This window comes from Crocodylus siamensis, chromosome 5 (genome assembly GCF_052110815.1).
Source record: "Crocodylus siamensis isolate JL-2025a chromosome 5, ASM5211081v1, whole genome shotgun sequence".
Taxonomy (NCBI): Eukaryota; Metazoa; Chordata; order Crocodylia; family Crocodylidae; genus Crocodylus; species Crocodylus siamensis.
In genome coordinates this window covers 55479798-55502270 of record NC_143399.1, presented here as the reverse complement: position 1 = coordinate 55502270, position 22473 = coordinate 55479798, and the positions used below count along the sequence as shown (strand labels likewise).

General features: G+C 41.8%; 1 protein-coding gene across 3 annotated transcripts in view; it reads right to left on the bottom strand.

The window, feature by feature from the left end:
* Positions 1-460: 460 nt before the first annotated feature.
* The window catches only part of PLA2G4A (phospholipase A2 group IVA), a 112542-nt gene continuing 90529 nt past the window's right edge, over positions 461-22473 (bottom strand). For all 3 annotated transcript variants that reach the window (XM_090048899.1, XM_090048900.1, XM_090048901.1), the window contains 4 exons: positions 15369-15553; positions 10241-10436; positions 9879-10036; positions 461-4829 (listed from right to left, as the gene is read on the bottom strand). In XM_090048899.1, the coding sequence (XP_089905025.1) occupies positions 4698-4829; positions 9879-10036; positions 10241-10436; positions 15369-15553 (671 nt within the window). In that variant the 3' untranslated portion in view covers positions 461-4697. The remainder of the gene's footprint in view (positions 4830-9878; positions 10037-10240; positions 10437-15368; positions 15554-22473) is intronic.

Here is a 22473-nt window from a genome sequence, read left to right as displayed (position 1 = left end):
AGAGAAGACTGAAGGGGTATTGAATAGCAGCCTTCAACCACCTGAAGAGTAGTTCCAAAGAGGATGGAGCTGAACTGTTCTCAGTGGTGGCAGATGACAGAACAAGGAGCAATGGGCTCAAGTTGCAGCAAGGGAAGTTTAGATGAGGTATTCTCTCACTAGGAGAGTAGGAAAGCATCAGAACAAGTTACCAGAGAGGTTAGAGAATCCTCCATTTAAGACCCAGCTCAACAAAGCCTTGGGTGGGATGCTGTAGTTGGGCATGGTCCTGCTTTGAGCAGGGGGTTGGACTAGATGACCTCCTGAGGTCCCCTCCAACCCTAATTTTCTATGATTCCCTTAACCTTCCCAAATGGCTGTAACTAGCTTGGATATGTGAGCATCTATGACAACAGAAAGACAAGGACTTCAAACTGTTTGAAAATTAGCAAATACCTCCAAAAAGTAATCAAAGTCACACACAACAAATTTTCTTTTATTATCTAATGCCATAGCAACATGAAGATATAAATCTTAAAATATGAAAGTGAAACAAACATATTAAAGAAGATACAAATTATAAAATATAAAATAAAAATATTATCTTGTTTCCATAAAAGAAACATATTAAAGAAGATACACATTATAAAATATAAAATAAAAATATCATCTTAACCACAAGAAAATTCAATAAAATATATTTTAAAAAGAAAAATATTACAATACATAGGTAGTACAAGCTTCATTCTCTTTAAAAATTTTCTGGAAATGTTTAAATTATCCAGCACTAAGATAAATTACCTTTATTTTCTCTCTTGATTTTAAATGTACTAAATCAAACACACATAAAACCTATTCATCAATAAAGGAAGAGTGTATTAATCACTTTATATTTTATATAGATTTAAGAAGGAATGTGCAAGTAGCTGTTAAGGGGAACTCACTGTAATTGCTTACTTCTCTCATGGTTTTGCAGATTTTAGACAATTAAAAACAGTGCTATAATTCACAATAAAAGGATGAGTCAGTGAATTAAGAATGATCTCTTTTATAAACAAGTAGTTGCTGTAAATTTGTCTATTGATGAAATTATCAAATAAAAAATTGTATGGGCTTCCAATGGTGCTCCCGCAAAGTAGAAGATATGCTGGGGGTAGTGAGGTATGTGAGGAGGCAGAGTGGAAGGCACCTAGCATGTGGCCATGCAGCAGAGGGTGACAGGGCTCAAGTAGGCCAGGCACAACCCGTCAGCATTCAGGGTCCCTAGCCAGCTGGTACCTGGTCACTCCAAGCTGCTGCCTGGCTGGTGGGTGTTGGAGGGACCCCCATGCTTTGCCTGCTCAGTTATTGCTCAGCTGTGAGCAAGGAGCTGTGAGCAAGGAGCTGTCAGCAACTCATAGCACATGCTGGCCAGGCTGCTTTTGCATGCAGCTGGATTTGACCTAGCAGGCGCCATCCAAGCATCATCTCCACAGCCTGCAGAGTTTCCAACCAGAGTGTGCTGAGTTGCTCCAAGTTTCTGACCAGCTGTTGGGTGCTGAGGCACCTAAACATGTGCTGGCCAGGCTCCTTGCACACAGCTGGGAATGACCCGGCAAGCACTGGCCAGGCGACATCTCTGCTCACATGAAGTTTCTAACCAGCACATACTGAGTCATCTTGGCATCTACAGGCATGGCAGCAGCTCAGACCTGCCTAAGAATATTCCAGCCAGAAACACTGCAAGCTGCAAGAAGAAACTCTGAACTAACCAGGCAGTTTCGTAGTTTCATAGTTTCTAGGGTCGGAAGGGACCTGAGTAGATCATCTAGTCCGACCCCCTGCCATGGCAGGAAACAATACTGGGGTCAAACAACACCAGTAAGATGTTCATCCAACCTTCTCTTAAAGACCCCCAGGGTCGGAGCCAGGACCACCTCTCCTGGAAGTTGGTTCCAGATCCTAGCCGCCCTGACAGTGAAGTAGCGCCTCCTGATATCTAGCCTAAACCTGCCCTCTGCCAGCTTGTGACCGTTATTCCTGGTCACTCCTGGCGGTGCTCGGGGAAACAGTGACTCCCCCAATGCCTGCTGATCCCCCCTGACTAGTTTATAACAGGCCACTAGATCCCCCTCAGCCTTCTCTTTTGGAGGCTGAACAGGTTCAGGGTCCCATAGCCTCTCCTCATAGGGCCTGCCCTGCTGTTCCCTGATCATGTGAGTGGCCCTCCTCTGGACCCTCTCCATGCTGTCCACAACCCTCTTGAAGTGCGGCACCCAGAACTGGACACAGTACTCCAGTTGCCGCATAGAGGGGGAGGATCACCTCTTTGGACCTGGTTGAGATGCATCTGTGGATGCATGACAAGGTATGGTTGGCCTTCCTGACTGCATCCCCACACTGCCGGCCCATGTTCATCTTGGAATCAGTGATGACTCCAAGATCCTTTTCCGCCTCCGTGCTGACAAGAGGGGAGTTCCCCAACCTGTAGGTATGGTGCCGGTTGTTCCCAGTATCTGGGAGCAACTGGGCACCTGCAAACCAGGCACCCAACACACTGCAGTGAGGGGCTGACCATGCTTATAGGGAAGAACTCTGCAGGGGCCAGCCAGTATTCAGGGAGGACAGACCCAGCAGGGGTCAGCAAGGTATACAGCAGGAAGGGACCCCCAAGGGACATTCAGACATCCTGAATGTTGTGGGGAAGGATCTAGCTGCAGCGACAAGGGACTCAGCACTCAAAAAGGGACCCAACATGTGGCAAGGCTCTGGGCAGCAGTAGGGAGGGATCCAGTGCGCAGAGCACTCCTCAAGTTCTGGACAGAACCTAATGCAAGTTAAATTAATGTTTGCATTGCATTGAAGTTATTGTTGAATTTATGACTTACCAGTATTGTGAAAATTAGAGGATTGGGCCAAAAGAAGTTTCAAAAGCCACAATTTTATCAGTACGTCTATTTATAAAAGTAATATCAATTTAAAATTTTTCCTTGTAAGGAATCTAATTATTGAAGAGGTCATCTTAAATTCAAGGTTGTCTTAGAACTGAATAAATACAGTACTACTAAAACACCAACCTGGAATGTCTTTACTCTGCTCCATACCACATATTTTTTTCATTTTCTTGTGCCACCTCACACACAGCAGTTAATGTCTTGAGCTAAGCCATAAATCTGCTACCACCTTCTTCTTTAAAACCACTTTTGCAATGACATCTATAAGAAATCAGCCAACTAATGATTGCTGATTGATAGTCGGGGAGAGTTGCTACTATTTGTTTGTTAAAATAAAACAAAACAGGCAATATTTCATATAATTCACAACCATCAAGTCATTCACATAGCTAACCTATGTAACCACCATGGTTTATTATCTTTATCTCCACCTTCCTTGTCCAACTTCTTTCATTTATTGCTTATTACACTTATTCACTCTACGGTCCCCAAATTAGACTCTGAGGTGTTTGAAACACTGGTTGTGTCACCCTGTGTGTTTCCATAGTGTCAGTCTACTTGGATGTTTGAGGACTACCACACTAGAAAGTATTACAGATACACACACAAACACATAAACATACATATAGTTAAAATTAATTGAAAAAATATGCCTTAAAAAGTGAATCATGTTTCATTCTTACCCAAGTCTTATTACCCTCCAGAAACCATTTTTGCTGTGCAATTCAATATCCTTTTTCTGACCACAAACACAATTGTATTTAAAAACCTTTTAAAATTCTTCATTATGCAGATACAAACATAGACAGTTAATTTTTTAATTCTGAATAGATCTATGCCTCTTTATAAAGTTTTCACAAGAGCTGAAACTTCCCAACATATTGATTGACATGTTAAATCACTTATAATGAAGATGGACTGCATCAGAAGGTAGTAGTGAAACCCCACCTTTAATTTTTGTGAAAATATTTAAAATTAAAATGAAAAAAAGTTTTGACAAAACCTCAATTGCTATAAATTATGAGAGGATTAATAAAGTGAATGACCAGATGAGAATCTGACCCATACATTTGATAAAAATGCACGAACATACTTGTATTATTTCTCCAGGCTAACAATCAGCATTTTTTTTTTTGAGGAAACGGCACATTTGATTATGGATTTATGACAGTAGATTTAAGGTGGGGTCACTCTGACAAATAACTATTAGTGATCAGTTACTCAAAAACCTTTCCATTAAAGGTTCATCGACAAAAGACATCAACATTAATAGTGCTGATAAGAATAAACTACTGAGAGACTTCAAACTGATGTTGATTACTGTTGACTGTTCACACTAAGTCAATGGAAGTTTTACTACTGACGTAAAGTAGAGTGGTATTTTGGCTTAGTTTTTAGTGTAAGTGTAGATCAACCTAACATCATTAACACTTTATTGTAATTGATACAAAACTTAGCATTCCAGTTCTTTTATTATATATTTGAAAATCGTCCCAATTAAACAAATTAAAAATGGAAAATAGACATTTCCTGAAAGAAAATATTTGTAGATTTGTTGTAACTAGGACCATTTTGACCTAAATGACTTGGCATCAAAAACATTATATGATTCCACATTTTGTAAACTAAGAAAATAGCCTCTTTGTCAAATTTGTAAATATACATGTAAAAAAGCATGAATTATGCTGAGACACAACATTTCACAAATGGATTTTCACTTGAGTGATGAAGTCCTTTTTAGCACTTGCTCAAATTTAGTTTCTTGAAGAACTTACACCTGCAGTTCTATGTATGGTCATTGCTTGGAGAGTTCTTATTAAAGAATTTCCTCGCCTCAATGTTACTGAGGGACACAGAGCAGCGAGATGGGTTCTGTCTCCTGTATTCAATGCTTTCCACCATTGCTTGCTTTATCACCTGTAAATAAGTCAAACAATACAGTATTAAATGGAAGTCCTGGCATTTAATTGGGCTCATCAATTGATGGAAAACCATGTAAGATCAAACAATTTCCATTCCTAATCTTGTTCTTGGTTTTATCTCACCAATAGATTGAATGAATGCTGATTATAGTAGGAGTACCTTTTTCTGAAATGTATAAAACTGTGAACTTGTAGGGTGGGGAGCACAATGTAAGCATGGCTATAATAATTCATGCTGAAGATTTCAAGCTGAAGTCATTTTTATCCTCTCTATGATAGGAATGTATAAACAAAAAGTTGAGGAAGGTTTTCATAAAGCATCCTTCAGCGCAATGCTGATACTATATAACTTCACAGAATCATAGAGAAGTAGGTTTAGAAGGGACCTCCAGAAGTCATCTAGTCCAACATCCAGTCTGAGGCACGATCATCTCTATCTAAACCGTCTTGTACATTCCATAATCCAAACTCTACACAAAACTACTGTCAAACCTGACCCAACACAGACCTAACACTGAAACCTTCCACAAATAAAGCAGGGGAACCACAACAGCCAATGTCCTGCTTCTATGAAATGATGTCAATATATGCTCAAGAGATCCTGAGTAGAGAGCCACAATTCTGCTACAGAAGACGACAAAAACCCCCATACCAATTTAACCAAGGGGTAAAATTCCTTCCTGAACCCAAATATGGCTATCAGTCTGACCCCGACTCTGACCCAGGCCTGACCAGCGCTGAGTAGAAAGGTACGATCACTTCCTACATCTTGCACCTAGTGCTTCTATTGATGCATCCCAAAATAGCATTTGCCTTTTGAGCAGCTGCATCAGATTGCACACTCATATTGACTCTATGGTCTCCCAAGACTCCCAGCTCCTTTTCCATAGGCTGCTATCCAGCCAGCTGTCAACCATTTTATATTTGTGCTTTTGATTATTTCTCCTGAGGTGTAGCACTTGGTATTTGTCTGCATTGAACGTCATCCTGTTAGCTCTAAGCCAACTTTCCAATCTACTGAGACCTTTCTGAATTGAGCTCACACCCACCAACATGTTTGCAATCCTTCCCATTTTCATGTCATCTGCATTGCTCACAAAGTTTTCTACACCAGCATTCAAATTGCTAATAAACATACTGAACAGCAGCAAGCCCAGGACAGACCTCTGTGGGACTCAACTTGAAACCTCCTGCCATTCTGATATGGACCTATCAGTAATTACCCTTTGCTTGCAGCTATTGAGCCAGTTCTCTATGCACCTTGTAGTACTTTTATCTAGCATACATTTCTCCAATTTTTTTATGATAAGGTCATGCAGGACCTTGTCAAAAGCCTTGCTGAAATCCAAATACCCTATATCTACACCATTCTCTTCAATCATCCGTGTAGTAACTTTGTCAAAGGAGATCAGGTTTGTTTGACACAATTTGTTTTTTCATAAATCCATGCTGGCTGCTTGCAATCAGCCCTTCCTCCTTCAGACACTGGCCTTTTCCAGTCCTCTGGTACCTTGCCCATCTCCCACAACTTCAGGAAGATCATTGGCAAGGGCTCTGGGATGTCCCCTGCCAATTCCTTCAGGACCCTGGGATGAAGTTCATCTGGCCCTGCTGACCTGAATCAATTCATACCCAACCAAAGCTCTCTGACCATCTTTTTGTTATCTTCTCCCTCTTCCTTATCCAGATGATCCTTATTAGGTGTCTGGCAGCAGCTTAATTTTTTTGTGAAGACTGAGGCAGAGTAGCTCTTGAGTAGCTCTGTCTTCTATGCTTCTTTGGTTAGGAGTATCCCCTGGTTTAACAGAGGACCATGAGTTCCTTGGTCCTTCTTTTATGGCTAATGTACTTGTCTCTAATCTCCTTTGCCAGGTGCAGTTCATTCTTTATCTTTGCCTTCCTCATTTTGCTCCTGCAGGTTCTGCATATTTCCTGGTATACTTCCTTGGTGACCTGTCCATTCTTCTCTTGTATTTGAAGCATTTTAGAAGCTCCTTGTGCAGCCACATTGGTCTCTTCCCATTCTTCTTGTGCTTTCATCATGTCAGGACAGTATTTTGTTAGGCTTCCAATAGTGTATTCCCCTAGAAGCTCACAGCCCTCCTCCCTCCCATGGCACCATGCCTATTAACTCCTTGAGACAGACAAAATGTAACTTTTTGAAATCTAGTATTTTAATTTTGCTGACCTCAGGCTTTCCCTGTCCCATCTGGAAGTCTATTGTGTCATGATCCCTTCATTCCAAATTACCCATCAACTTTAAAGTGACCCACCACCTTCACTTTTTTTAGTGGTACCAACAAATAATTTGTTTTATTAAATAAAGTACTAAATATTTGACATCCTGTACCTGTCTTCCAAATTTGAGTTGTTTGATGTTTATAATTGAGAAAACTTAATTCTATTATTGTCATTGTCACAGTGGCTAAAAGCTAACAAAAATATATTGTTCCATATGAAACATATGCCTGTTCAGGCATCAGCATATGATATTTTTGTAAACTGGAATAGGCAAAAAGAAGGCAATCTGTTAATCCAGGCTCAAATAATGAAGAAGAAAAATGAGAGCGAGGGGGAGGAAGACACCTACATTTTTTGTTGTCCTCCATCTCCTCCCCCATTCTACCCACAAAAGAATTCTGGCTACACTTACAATAAAAAAAAACAGCAACTTCTACTAAACCATATGTGGTAAAAATGGTACCTTGAAAAGGTGAAAATGTAGAAGCTAAGATATAAGGCCTGTATATAAATAATGGTATGAAACTATGAATTACAATGTTGTCCTAACTAACATATTTGTCCTAATAAAATACCAGCATTTTAGCATTGTAGGATTAAACAACATCTTCATAAAGCCTTGGCAGACATCAAGAAAGCTTACGGAGCTGTAAACCTAATAACTTAAACTGAAGCCAGCTATCGCATGGAGAAAATAGTGAGGACACATTTATCAAGATGAACTATTTGGCCAGGTTTGCTGTTAATTTATTTCACCTCCATTCTCATCTTTGGTTTGTGAGTGTCTTCAGCCTTTCTAAAGAACAACAAAAGTGAAGAGGGTGGAGGACTAAACATCATGCACAGCTAAGACCATGCTATGAAATTCTGTTTTTATTACCTTTTTAAATGAAATTATTCACTCTTCCCAACAGACACAGGAAAATTCCAACAGCTATAAATGACTGAAAGCTGAAGTTGTCTAACTGGCTTCACCTTAATATTGCTTGGATCTTACAAAAATGATATATTTTAGTTAGCTCAAACACATGATGAATTACTCATGCAAATATGTTTAATCAGAAGTTTGCAGACTGGTGCTCCTGCCTCCTGAATTCTGCTACACCAACAACTCTTGTTCGGGAATAATGTTGTACATCTTCTAAAGAAAATAACGCAGCATGGAACAGCAGACAACTTCAAACTTGCCCAACAGAAGTGTTAGCTCTTGTATATTTAAACCAGAATACAACATAGCCACTAGACATAGCATGGTTTGATAACATCCTAATTATACAGACAGGAAGTTTTTAGCAAAAAATATTTAGAACAGAAAAATCAGATCTGATTCTCACATAGTTTGAGAGACAAATCAGGTACAAAGCTACTGATGTCAAAGCAGTTATATCTGATTATATTAAATGAGAGCTGGTTCTATATATGATACTAAGGAATAAATTAAACACCGGAAGTGTATTCAGATTTTAAAGTGATCAGTCATTACGGATTAAGAGAGCTTAACATTTTACAGGTTTTACAGAGACAGGCTGGGGGCGGGGGAGAAGAGAGATCCAATGCACCAAATGTCCTGATGGAAAATACGTGGGAGAGACCAAACAACAACTGTGCACCAGAATGAACACACACCGGAAATCTATCAGACAGAAATACCCAATTACCTGCGGGGGCACATTTCTCACAAGAAAGCCATTCCAATCTCTCAGTCCTGATCCTTACAAAACACTTCCCAAAGACAAACCTATGAACTCCACTTCATCAACCCCCTGGATACAAAAAATCATGGACTAAATATAGACATTGGATTAATGACACATTATAATCTACCTGACATCTGACTCCTCAGGTATCTGTCCTCTCTCCCCACCCCTCCCAGCCTGTCTCTCACCCACTGACTCCTCAATCTACATTTTTACTGACTACCTGTCTTGTATGCATACCAGACCAGCCTCTGGCTTCTTTACTTTTCATTCCATCCAGGAAAAGCACACACCAACTGCTGAAACTTCCTCAGCCTGACGAAGGGTTTTTGAACCCAAAAGCTTGCTTAATACTCATTTTTCAACTACTGAAGTTGGTCTAATAAAAGATATAAGATTCACCCAAAGAACCTTGTCTCCCTATGTCCTTAGATCAACACAGCTACAACCTACACCCCTATAGCTACATTCATGTATTTATATTATAAATAGCAACCATATTGATTTGGAAAGACTTCTTTGAGGCGACTTTGCTGGACTTTTTGAAGGGTTCTTAGCTGGAGTCTTCTCAGGAGTCTTGGCTGCGGGTTTCTGGAGCCTTGTCTGCTTTCTTAAAAAAAGTGTCCAAGGTAGTTTGGACAGACGTTCTCCAGGGAGATGGGTGACATAGCAAACTTGTTTGTTGGCATCACGTCACTTCGTAGCAAGCGTTGTAAAGTTGAAACTGACATCATAAAGTTGAAATAGGGTGTCAATTTTATAAGGGCTGCAAGTGTGAAACGTTATAACTCGAAACACTAAGTTGAGGACTGCCCGTACTTTAAAAATCAGAAGCCAAAAGAATCTCTGATTCCCACTGTATAATTCATCCCTCTCTCTCTTTCTCCAGCATATGCCCATCACTGAGATATACAGAAGAGAGAAGGTAAATTAATAGACCTAACTCCCTGTGTGTGATTGTATATATCCCTACACACACAGGGGAAATGACTAAAAGACTTTTAACTGGTGGATTTAGAGGTTTCTACCTATCTCCTGGTCACTTACTGGATGCCAGAAATCATCTTTGAAATGGTCTAAGTCAGACATTTTTATACTATACATACATCTAAGTTATTCAGAGTGTTGAATTCCATTAGATCATGAAGTCTTTTGAAGGCTTCATTAGAATATTGGAAGTTGAAAGTTGAGAATGGAGTATCAGGATCATCAAAAATATCAAAGTCAGCAAAATCCTTCTCTTCTTCAGTTTCTCTTAGAACCCCTGCAAAGATAACAAAAAAAGGAAAAAAAATACTGAAACAATATTTGATCAGTTCTAAGAAGTAAAGGAAAACATCAGCTTCTTTCCTTGTGGGGCTTTGGAAATTAATGGCCATTGTGAAGTGATTTCCAAGCATATATAAAAACATATATAACAACGGATTTCCTGGGACACTGGCTTTATTGCCAGGTATTATCAGTTTACCTGGAACTTTGTATTTGCGGAAGTTGATGTTTGCCAGAACAAAGTGGATGATGGTTGGACAATCTTTCTCTGAAGAACTGTTCTTGGGTTTAAAAACATAGCACTCCTTCAAGCCCTCTCGATCAAACACATTTGGATCTATTTTTGGAAAAGGAAGCTTGTTCATTTTGGCCCATTTTTCAGCAAGCAAAATTTCCTAGGAAGGAAGAACAGGTTCAGATGTTTACAGACAGGTACTGCAACAGGGGACAGTCTACATTAAATATCTATATATAATTTTCTTGTTCAAAACTGCTCCTTGGGTGGGATGGGAGTCATATCTGTTAACTATACTAACAGAAGTACATTTTAAAATACACTGTATTCCTGTTATTCCTGCAAACCTCGTACAATTTACAAAGATAGAGAACAGAATTTTACTTCCTTATGGGTATCATCAAGGCTAAGGGCAGAAGTTACACAGAAATCAGTATAAGTGATCGGAAACCAGTTCAGATCTGTAACACAACAGAAGTTCAGTACGCATAAATCACTTTCAGAATAGCGGAAACCAGTTTAAGATAAACCTGGATGGATGTAGTATTAGATTTAATTGATTTAGGTTAAACCTGTTTGTTGCACTTCTGTACCAGATCCCTTCCAGATTCCAGTTAACTCACAGTCCCCCAGCATCCTAGGATGCTTTGCACCTTCCCTTCAAGCCACACCCTCAAAGGGTGGGCAGGCTAGCTTTGGCCCAAACTGTCTGCTCCAGTAAAGCAGAGAGGTGTTCTCTAGTGACCCCCCACAACTTTTGGTCCGAGCCAAGGCAGGCATGTGGCTGCATTTCCAGAATCAAAATGAATATCTGTTCAGTTGGTTATCAGCTTAAACTAACATGTGAAGACTGAATTGCTTTAGCCTCTGGCTTTTTGACTGTCTATAATTAGCCCAACAGAATAGTTTGTATGATCAGTTATATTTGAGTAAACCTGGTGAAAATCATGAGGTTCAAGAGATGACACAAAAGGCATTACTTGAAAATGGCAAGGCTGTTCAGTTGTAACTACGTGCCTAATTTTGCCTGCATTATCTTTTTTTTTTTTTAAACTGGTGAAGATTAAGAGGAAGGAGAAATTTCAGCTTAAGTCTCAAATTTTAGGGTGAACTTGCAGGCCTGACAGCAAGAAAAGTAGCAGCAGCAGCAACAAAACATCCACAATTTTTATTGCAACAGAGCAAACTACTATGGAAACCACTGAGATTTAGTAAACACTGATCCATACGTTGTTATGTCTACAGAATCGCATCACAAAACAGAATAACATTTAAAATCTTGATTCAACAAAGGATGTAAACCTGGATACCAATACTTTTCTCTTGTGACAACTTAATAAACTACATTATTTGCCAAGAATGACTAAAAAGCATGTAACGAGGGTGCGTGAGAAAGATATTCTATATTTAAGCATACTACACTCTTTGGACGTACAAGAGATTAAAAATGACAGTGGATATAAAATAACAAAGCCTGAGTACAGTCATGGTCATCAGCCAGGAGCTTTCACTATTTTTGGAGAGAGAAAACCATTTCTGTTTTTTGCAGACACAGGCCAAGTACTTACATTGACGTACACTCTATAGCTTGCCAGTAAAGTAAATGGAGTAATACAGTGTGTAAATGTCAGTGGAGATTTTGGTTTGTGTTCTGTTAGGCAGGCTGAAAAAATCCACATGAAATGACTATCTATACATTATAGTTTCACACTGGCTGGAGTAGTGTCAATATTTCTACCGTACAAATCCTTGCTGGATTTAATCAATTAAACAGAAGTAGGGTATTGAGATGGGGAGACCCATGCGAAATTTAGAGATGTCCTGAATTGGTTTAACCTACTAGTGATAAAATAGCACCTAAGATTATCCTTAGATTAAGCTGTAATATAGCCACATTAGTGTGGTGCCACTCACATGCCATTAATGTTGTTACCTCTTGGCAGAGTTCTCTAGAAAGTATACATCTGTGCATAAAGGCAGCTACACTGCATGCAGTTCAGGAGCTAATGTGCATGGAGGCATGTTTCATCAAAGCACAGTCATACACCATACAGACATATCCAGTACATGTAGACTTAGTACAGACATTCAGGGAGGTTATGGGGAGATTAGATTGAGTTAAAAATGGCCACCCAATCTAAGGCAAATTGGAATGTGGGGACTAGTGGGGGAGGGTTTATGGGGATTGGGGGGGCAGATGGGGTCATGGGGGCCAGCTGAATCCACAGGGGAGGTCTGGGAGGCAAGCAGGGTCCACTGGGGGGGGGTGTCAGGGGATTTGGGAGCAGGTGGGGCAAGTGACTTCCCCACCCCTAGAGAAATAAAGCTAGACCAGAACCAGATGAACTTCTGGTTCATATCCCAAGTATGATCTTCCTTCTAGCTAGCAATGTGAATGCACATTAATCTTCAACATTCTTAAAGTCAACTAAACATCAACCACCTGTTACGTAATTACAACACGCAACTATAATAAACTTGGAACTTTCTCACACGGTATCTGGCATGATTGGGAAACTGCTGTATATAAGATTAATGGTCATTTCTATCTTCATTTCGCCAAAGCTGTGAACTACAGCTAGTCCATTAAGTGCCTGTTTATGCAAGTGAACATAAAGGGTCTCTTTTTTATTTATATTGGGCCAAATTACTTCATTATAGTAATGGGAAAAGGAATCTGAAAATGTACGCAAAGCTAGAGTAGCACTGAAAAGTGAAAAGGGCCTTAAAGTAAATGGGAATTATACCCACTGGTTCACAAACCTCCATAACTCTTACCCTAAACCTCACCTTAATTGGGATGGGTCACTTTTTTGATATTCCATTGTAACACAATTATCTGATTCACTTTTGAAAGGTTCCATTTAATCCATTTGGTGGACTTCCTGTTACCTAATCACAATCATCATCATTGCTGCTGTTGTCTGTTTTTGCAAGATCCCATTAATCCTACAGGCATGAAGCCTTTATTTTTAAACCCAACTAAATCCATGCAAGTCTACCGTGCTAAATTTTAAATTATAAAATGCCAAGCATGAACTAGGTGTTTGTTACATCTTAAATATCAACAATATTAGTTATTAATGGAAAAAGCTTCCTCTGAGAGCCGGAAGACTGATTATAAAATAAACACGTATTTTTGAGGACTGTTCTGAAAAAGTCTTGTCCAATTGTCAGCCTTTGCATTGACTTCAACAAACGTTAGATCAAGTCCCCAATATCTGTTCTCATACTATAGAAATGTATTTGTTTCTGAAATCTCATTGTCTTAAAGTAGTAAGAATGGCAAAGGGAAAAGAAGATCTAAGTGGAACTGGATATTAAAAAATAAAGATGGAATCGCTCTAAAGAAAACCTTCTAAGTGAAGACAATTATACTCCTTAAATTTCCAAACATTTAACCCCTGAAATGTTTATCAGGCATTGTTGATCAGTAATCACTTTTTTGTAGTTAAGAAGCCAGTTGCTGGTGCAGCTGGCAGAGCTTTCTCAGTCACCTGCACATCAGGGGGATAGCTGCCAGTGAGCCTGGTGCCCAGTGAGGTTTCCCTGCTCAGTAGGGGCTTTCTGGGAGATGTCCTGCTTGTGGGGCAGCTGCCAACCAGTGAGCCCCCAGCTGGGCAGGGAATCATCTGGGGCTTGCTGGGAGCTTTGTCACTTATGAAGCAGCTGTCAGTGGGCTCCCAGCTGGGCAGGGATTCCAAGGGAGAGCCAGGAGCCATGCAATGCTGGGACAGAGAGGAGCAGAGAGCGACCCTGCCCTGGCACTTATTGGTTCCTGGCTCCTGGAGAGAGCTAAGAGTCATGCAATGCCAGGCCGGGGGTATAGAGAGTAATCCTGGTCCCAGAACTGATCAGCTTCTGTCTCCTGGTGGAGCCAGGAGCTGAGCAACACCAGGACCGGGGACAGAGCACTGAGCAACACTAGGACCAGGGTCCCCTTTTCCTATGGCTCCCTACTGGTGTGGCTGACTAGGAGCAAATTTACTCTTGGCCAGCATCTACATAAGCAGTATTGCAATAGCTAATGTGCAATTAATCTACTACCTATATTTATAGGTAGTAGAAAATGGTGCGTTAGCCTAATTTACTGCACAGTGGGAGTATCTACATGAGATGCTGACTGCATGGGAGCCAAAAAATACTGTACAGTAGTGCATCACAACATGGACAGTACTAATATGCTACTGCACAGTATTATTAGGTTACTGCATGGTAGTGTCACTTAAAAGATATTTGCCGGCAATACTGCACAGTAACTCCAGTTACTGTGTATTTATTTAGTACTTGCAAAATAAATGCGTATTAGCAAGTACTAAATAAATGTGCAGTAATGACTGTGCAACAGCATCTCATATAGACCCGCCCACAAGCAAGCTGCTGCACACTGTTACATGGTGACACCTTAATGTGCAGTAGACTAGCCTACTGCACAGTAAACTGTCTTGTGTAAACATGTCCAAGGTGTACTTACAAACAGGAAAAGAGTGAAAGTCGGAATTAGAGTAACAGTCCATATGTCTGTATGTTCACTTATTGAATTTTTTTATTGTATAACATGGAACTTAGGTACAATATTTCTTATATGTTTCTGACACTTTGTTTTTATTGGTAGTACATATAGTTTACAGCATAACTATAATTTGTTTGATGGATAATAAACTTTTTAAATTTGTACAATCAGAGGCAACAGAACATGGAGTTTAGGATCCAGATTTGTGGTTCAGTGTCTAGGAAAGCCTTCTATAAAAGGCAGACTATGGATTTCTGAAAGCAAGTTTTTTTCCCCCCCTCTCAAAAGACAAATCCCACTTGAATTCCTTATGTCAGCTGTCTAATTAGTTCCAATACAATTAGTTTTGAGAACATGAACGGGATTGTATTAGTTCCAATACAATCAGTTTTAAGTCATGTGAACAGGATACTGGGTTAAGAGGAAACCCAGATTTGACAAGACTGTCAAGTATTTCTGAGCTGAAAGGTTCCAAAGGCCTTGGAAGACCAAGACACAGGTTTGCCAGTATAATAAAGAAAAAAATTTAAAATGCCTTAAATTTGGTATCACAGACTGAAAAATGGTTAGTTTACTTACCTTAAAAGGAGGACTGGAGTCACTTGGCCTTGCAGAAAAATCAAAGGAGATGATGAGATCAACTCCTCGCTGAGGTCGTAAAATAAGAGGATAAGGCAAGTTAAATGTAAGCCCACTATCTACTATGTGAATCTTTTTGCTCTTCACATCCAGTGGCTCGTATATCCTTTCAAACTCATCAGGATCTAAGGAAAACAAATGCAGAAACCCAATGCCAGTTAAGAACAGAACTCAAGATAAGTCCTTTCAACTTTTTCCCAAGAATGGGTAATTTAATTAAGCATATTGCGATTAAATTACCAGTTTTAGAAACATGCTTATGTCTATAAAATATAGTAAAGACAACTCTAACAAAACAAGAAACAAAGCAAAGAGTTGTCTGAATCCTCAAACTACTCATTTTAACTTTTATTAATAAATCCTAATTGCATATAAAGTGCAGACTGGCTCAAACATTCTTTCAAGGCTCCAGCATCTGAAATTAGAATTTAGGCTTAATTTAACACAAGCTACATGGTGTTATACTACCTTTTGTATGGTCCAGGGGCATCACTGTGTTTTACAGAACAGGTAGTATAGTTTGCAAGGCTCGAAAAATGCAGTATTCCCTCTGTGATGCCTAGGTTCCTATGTTTGTGTATGTATACATGTATGCATGTGTATGTCTGCATGTCATAGATTCATAGAATCATAGAGCAATAGGGCTAGAAGGAACCTCCAGAGGTCATCTAGTCCAACCCCTTGCCTGAGGCAGGATTGCCTGCGTCCAAACTATTTTATACATAATATAAGCTGTACATAAGACTGGTGTCAACCCTGACATAACACAGTCCTAACACCTGAACCTGAGATAGGTAAAACAGGGGAACCACAGCAGCAAATGTCTTGCTTCTATAAAATGTTGTCACTACATTGAAGGGGCCACAACCCACACCACAGCAGAAGACAAAAGACACTAAGATGTGGGGAGAAGTGGGCACGCTGGAGGAGAGGGACAAGCTACAGCTAGATCTGGATAGTTACAGGGGTGGGCGGATGAGAACAGGATGGGTTTCAATATGGACAAGTGCAAGGTACTGCACCTGGGGAGGAAGAACCAGCACCATACCTACAGGTTGGGGAACTCCCTTCTTGTCAGTGCAGAGGCAGAAAAAGAATCATTACTGATGCCACAATGAACATGGGCTGCCAATGTGGGGACGCAGTCAGGAAGGCCAACCGCACCTTGTCATGCATCCACAGATGCACCTTGAGCAGGCCCAAGGAGGTGATCCACTGGTGAGGCCACAGTTGGAGTACTGCATCCAGTTCTGGGTGCTGCACTTCAGGAGGGATGTGGATAGCATCGAGAGAGTCCAGAGAAGGGCCACTCGCATGATCAGGGGGCAGCAAGGCAGGCCCTACGAGAGGAAGCTATGGGACCTGAACCTGTTCAGCTTCCACAAGGGAAGGCGAGGAGGGATCTAGTGGCTGTCTACAAGCTGGCCAAGGGGGACCAGCAGGCTATGGGAGAGTCCCTGTTCCCCCAAGCCCTACCGGGAGTAACAAGGAATAACGACCATAAGTTGACTGAGAGTAGATTCAGGCTAGATATTAGGAAGCACTACTTCACTGTCAGGGAGGCTAGGATCCGGAACCAACTTCCAAGGGAAGTAGTGTTCACTCCTACCCTGGGGGTTTTCAAAAGAAGGCTGGATAATCACCTAGCTGGAATTGTTTGACCCCAGCATTCTTTCCTGCCCATGGCAGAGGGTTGGACTTGATGAGCTACTTAGATCCCTTCCTACTCTACCTACTATGAAACTTTCCAGTCTGTCAAGATCCTTTGGAATTGTGCTTGCATTCTCCAAATGTTCGCAATCCTTCCCAGTTTCAAGTCACCTGTAAACTTGCTGAAGAAGCTTTCTATGCCATCATCTAAATAGTTAATAAACATGTTCAACATCACTGAGCTCAGAACAGACCCCTGTGGGATGCCACTCGAAACTCCTGCCATTCTGACATGAACCTATAATTACCCTTTGCTTGCAGCTATTGCATCCAGTTCTGGGTGCCACACGTCAACAAGGATGTGGAAAAGCTTGAGAGCCCAGACAAGAGCCACCCGTATGATCAGAGACTTGAAAGGCAAGCCATACAAGGAAAGGCTGAGGGACTTGGGTCTCTTCAGACTAAAAAAGAGAAGGCTGAGAGGGGACTTGAGGGGTGGCAACTTACTGCTGTATCAGGGGACTATATCAAGAGCTTGGTGAACAACTGTTCACCACAGCACCTTCAGGGAAAACCAGGAGTAATGGTCGCAAATTCCTGGAAGAACATTTCAGGCTTAAAACTAGGCAAAACTTCAGTATCCAGACTGTGGAATAAATTCCCTCCAGAAGTGGTGCAATCACCTACCCTGGAAATCTTCAAGAGGAGACTGGGCAGTCACCTCATTTGGTCACTTGACCCCAGTTGTCTTTCCTGCCTAGTGCATGGGGCCTGGACCCAATGATCTTGCGAGGTCCCTTCTATCCCCTTACAATCTATCAATGGGTCCATTTTGTAATAGTTTTATTGAGTCCACATTTCTCCAAGTTGTTTATGAGATGGTATGAGGGACCTTGTCAAAAGCCTTGATAAAGTCTTGATACTGATACAAAGTCAAGATTCAATCTATCTTCCCATGACACTATATCTACAGCATTCCCTTTACCTGCCCAAGTAGTTACTTTGTCAAAGGAGGAGATCAGATTTGTTTCACATATTTGGTTTTCATAAATCCAACCTGGCTGCTTTTCTCCTCCATATGCTTGTAAATGGCCTTCCTTAGGATATACTCCAGTAACTTCCTAAGGTGAGTCTAACTGATATGTTGTTCTCAGAGTCCACCTTCTTGGCTTCATTAAAGAGGGGTAGTATACTGTTCATTTTTCCAGTCCTGTGGTACCTGGCCTATCTCCCATGACTTCATGAACATCATTGCCAAAGGCTGTAAGATTTCTTCTGCCAGTTTCTTCAGGACCTGGGGATAAAGTTCATCTGGCCCTGCTGACCTGAATTCATTCAGACCCAACAAAAGCTCTCTGACCATCTCTTTTGTTATCTCCTCCCTCAGCTTGCCCCTTCCTTATCCAGATAATCCTTGTTAGGTGTCAGGCTGCAGCTTAATTTTTTTGTGAAGACTGAGGCAAAGTATCTGTTAAGCATACTTGCCTTCTTTACATCTTCAGTTAGCAGTTCCCTTGGAACACAGTGAATTGCAAGAGGGTGTAGGAGAAAAGATGGTTTGGGTTACATCTGTGAAGAACAAGTATTGGAGAAACACGATGAATGCTTCCCACCATTTGGGAATCAGTCTCACTGGTCCTTTGATGTTATCCAGGAACTGTGATCTTAAGTTTATGTGCCTATATGGACCATGCAACATTTGAATGCTTACCCTGAGCTCTACAAAGAGGCTTCCGCCATTTCACTGAGAATGGGTCTCACTGCCATCAAGAGACTATTAACTCATCCCTCTTTACAAGCTGAACTGAAAAGGCTCAGGACTTTGGGAGAGAATGGGAAACTTGAGATTCAACACAACAACCAGGAGATCTCTAGGCTACCAGCTACAATAAAAAAAACACAGGCCATCACTCCTGGTGGGTGTCTTTGTTTGCGTGGAGCCCCAATGCAACAGGTCTTTTGAATATCATGCTTCACCCCATTGTGGTGATCATCAGCTTCCAAATTATACTAGCAATTGGTCTGGTCAGTAACGATGCATAGGAGGTAACTGGGGCGTGACCAGCTGCGCTCGCTGCTTAGGAGATGGGCAGGGTGGGCAAGCAGGAGCACTGGTGCCCCCCTTGCAAGTGCTGGCCAGGAAGTGGGAGCTCCCACAGCCACTTCCAGAAGCAGCCACAGTGACTGGCTGCCTCGCAATTGGTCATGGGAGGACCCCCCCCCCCCGCAAGATTAGCTGCAGGGATAACCCCCAGTCGGTGGGATTAGCCATGGGGCGACTCCCCCTAGTCAGCAAGATTGGCTGTGGGGAACCCCCCCCCCAAGTCACTGACTGGTTGCTGGGGGGGGTGCAAAAGACAATGAAGATGCAGTGAGAGACGCATCTAAACCCCTCCGAATAAGGGGGACAGGATTAAGGCAACTCCCCCAGTCCCATTTATATCAGAGATGGGAAAGGGAGGTACCTTCACTAGCATTCAGAATGGAGGACAGAAATTCCAAGGCGAGGACCACACTGAACTCTGGGACCAGAGAAGATGGGGAGCATTGCATGATGGGGGATCTCTACTCCAAATACTAATCAACCCATGTCTGCACATATCCAGCTCAGCATTTATCAGACCAATTCTAGTAATGACTCCTTTATTGGCACCCAAAACACTGAATCTGCCTGTTTGCATTGTGAGCTCCCTCAGAGTAATGCCACCCACAGCCAGGACTAATCAGGTCCTATTATCCAGTATACAAGTCATCGCTTACCCATAAACAAATCTAGTGTTCTTTCTTGAGCCATTGTTGTTTCCCTACAAAAAATACTACCCAAGCTCAAGTCTCTGTTCTGGTGCTTGGATTCAAAATGCTGCAACAGTTCCACTTCCCTGTCTGGAACACCTTCACTGATCATGCTGAGGGCTCTGCCTGTCTGCAAGCTTCAACAAACACCTGGGAACCTCAACCGGTTCAAGCTTCTCTGAGTAGTGAGATCCCAACTCTCTCTCTCTGTCTCTCTCTTTCCCCCCTCCCCCTCCCTCTCTCTCTGCTTAAGGCCACTTTCTAAACCTCAGGCTTGGTTTAATCCCTCTCTCTTCCTCTCTCCCTTACTCGAGGCACAGCTTTCTAAACCTGACTCTTGCTGATCAAACTTGAGCTAGTCTTCCCCAAATATCCTATTGAAACTGTGTAATTTTGTAACTGCTTTGTATGTTTGTCTCTCCTTGTATGGCTATTACTACTAGCGCCATTATAGATTTCATATATCTGGCAATAAAATAACTTTTATGGTCCAGCTGGTTGCCATACTCTCTCTGAACCTCATTTACTCTTCTTTCTCTTCAATCTCCCCATTTGCACTGCAGCAACACTTCTTTTACCTAAGCCAAAGATCCCTGTAAAGCCCAACAGTCCTGTGTGGTTTGCTCAATAAAGGGAGCTACTACCTTTAGTACAAAAGATTGGGAAGTGCTGAGCCGGGGCAGCCTGTTAATGCTGATTGACCCAGCCTGGCTCAGATGTCCTCTGTTCCTGTGCTGAGTTCGGGGCACATGAGGGTGTTAGCCTGGAAATGCTGAATAACCCTGCCTGCTCAGACGTGCTCTGTTAACTTGGGTGCATGTGTCTGAATGGATTTTATTGCTGCCCTGCTGAATTAAGTTGTGTGCTGAGTCCATGGGTCATAAGGGTGTCAGCTTAGAAGTGCTGATGGACCCTGCCAGCTCAGATGTGTTCTGTTCTGTGCTGAGTCTGGGGCCAAATGAGGGTATCAGCCTGGAAATGCTGAGTAACCCTGCCAGCTCAGACATGTTTCGTTAAGCTGTGTGCGTATGTATGCGTTCGACTGATTCAGGAGCTAGAGGAACCCAGCTCCATTGAAACTAAGCTCTGCAAGGTAGCTCCACTAGGGGTGAGGGCTTGCAGATGGAGCTCCGTATAGAAACACAAGTAGTACATTAATAGAATTACAGAGACCTCAGAAATGTAACTCTAATAAATGAGTGAATCCCAAAGGGATGGGCAAATCTGGTAACACAGGACATACAGTGTCCTTGGTACTTTTTTCTGGGCAACCTACTTATTTGTTGTTGTCTTTAACCTCCTTTGCTAGGCACAGCTTGTTCTTTATCTTTGCTTTCCTGATTTTGTCCCTGCAGGTTCTGGGTATTTCCTGGTACGCTTCCTTAGTGATCTGCTCATTCTTCCATTGCATGTATGCTTTCCTTTTGCATTTGAGACATTTTAGAAGATCCTTGTGCAGCCACAAAGGTCTCTTGCCATTCTTCTTGTGCTTCCATCATGTTTAGACAGTTTCTTGTCAGGCTTCCAATACTATGCCCCTTAGAAGCTCCCAGCCCTCCTGGGCACCTTTATCTTTCATTTTCTGTTCCCATAACAATGCCCATTAGCTCCTTGAGTCAGATGAAAGCCACCTTGTTGAAATCTAGTGTCCTATTTTTGGCGACCTCATGCTTTCCCTGTCTCAGGATCTGAAAATCTATTGTACCATGATCGCTTCCTCCAAAGTTACCCATCACCTTCACATCCTCCACCATTTGTTCCATGTTGGTCAGGACAAGGTCCAAGATGCATGATTCCCTAGCTGTATCCTCCATTTCCTGGAACAGAAAGTTGTTCTCCACACAAGGTAGAAGCAGGCTTGGAATTTTATGTGTAGCTGTATTGTTCTTCCAGCAGCTATCTGGAAAATTAAAATCTCCCCCATCAGTACCATCCCATAGCTTTTGGATAGATTTTGTCAACTGCTTGAAGAGTATCTCATCCACCTCCTCTTTCTGATCAGGTGACCTATTAAAAGCTCCCACCATTATGTAAGTGCCACATCTTTCACTTTTTATCTTCATCCAAATGCAATCGGCTTTGCTGTCTTCTTCCTCCTGAACCAGGGAACAGGTGCATGCATTTCTGACATACAAGGAAACTCCACCACCTTTTCTCCCAACCCCATCCTTCCAAAACAGAGAGTGTAACCCTCCATGTTGACATTCCAGTCATAACGGCTGCCCCACCAGGTCTCTGTAATGCCAAACAGATAGTATTTTTTTTTCACAAGATGCAGCTTCCAACTCATCTTGTTTACTACCCATAGTCCTTCTTCCCCACCAAGATAAGATGCAGGGGGCATCCCAGGCTGGGGCATGTGCAGTTGATCCCGCTGTCCCTGGATGCACAGCAGGGCTGGGGCAACATGACAGCTGGACTCCCTTTCCAGCATCACACAGTGCAGGAGGGGGATGTAGGGGGGGCAGGGATGCTGATCTGGCCTGTGACAGCTCATCAAAAGTCCCTAAGTGGCTCTCCAACCCAAATAATTGCCCACCCCTGCATAAGGCAAACACCAATCAGCCACCCCAAATCACTAGCATAGAAAAAAACCCTCTTC